Here is an 802-nt window from a genome sequence, read left to right as displayed (position 1 = left end):
CGCGAGCCATCCATCGTCTGACTTTTCCCCCGACCTCGCCGAGTGCTCCTCCTCCCTCGCGAGACGTCGTTCCTTCATCCAAGGCGAGGAACAGGGCGTGGACGGTGTTGCGGAGGGCGTCGTCCTTGAGGGTGTCTTGGGCCTGCCTGGTGGCGCCGACGAAGAGGACGCGCGTGTACGGCCAAAGGAAGAGGTTCACGTCTTCGAGGAGGCTGTGGGAGAGAACAGACGTCCTTGAGCATGTTGCTTTGTGGATTCTGTTGCAGCGGCAATTCATACGGATATTAATAGATAATATCTATAGTATTGTATATTTCAATGATATCATCATATATTATCATAGTAATTTTATAAACTTTATTAGATATCATTATTGCATTCACCTTAGTTTTATATTTATAAGGATATTGTGCTAATTCTTAAATACTACTAAAGAAAATTTCCTAAAATATATTCGGAATTTTGGAATGAAGCAACGTCACTCGAACACAAAACACAGCAGAAAATCTACGAAAGTAAGCCGAAATCTTGTTTAACTAATAGAGACTAGAAATTACTTAATTTCCACGACTGAACCTACTTCAACGGCCGCGAGATGTCGGAACTGGCGCCCATGACCACGATGAACACCCGACAGGCAAACTTGTCGTCGCCGCCCCTCAGTTCGGTCAGGAGGTCCGAGTTTTCCCCGATCTTGGCTGTGCGAAGGTCCAGCACGACACCGGCCTCGTAGTTGCTCAGGAGCGACCTGGCGAGGGAATGTCCTTTAGAAAGCGTGATGTCACATGGGGGAACGTTTACC

The 802-nt window shown here is 47.4% G+C and overlaps 1 protein-coding gene across 1 annotated transcript in view; it reads right to left on the bottom strand.

Moving 5' to 3' along the window:
- Window positions 1-25: 25 nt before the first annotated feature.
- LOC119592067 overlaps window positions 26-802 on the bottom strand; it is a gene marked incomplete at its 3' end in the record, with an annotated part of 1,305 nt that continues 528 nt past the window's right edge. The window contains 2 exon segments of the mRNA XM_037940878.1: window positions 26-212; window positions 581-748. Coding sequence (XP_037796806.1) covers window positions 26-212; window positions 581-748 — 355 coding nt within the window.

Source organism: Penaeus monodon, chromosome 29 (assembly GCF_015228065.2).
Source record: "Penaeus monodon isolate SGIC_2016 chromosome 29, NSTDA_Pmon_1, whole genome shotgun sequence".
Lineage (NCBI taxonomy): Eukaryota > Metazoa > Arthropoda > Malacostraca > Decapoda > Penaeidae > Penaeus > Penaeus monodon.
This window is presented reverse-complemented; position numbering and strand designations above follow the sequence as displayed.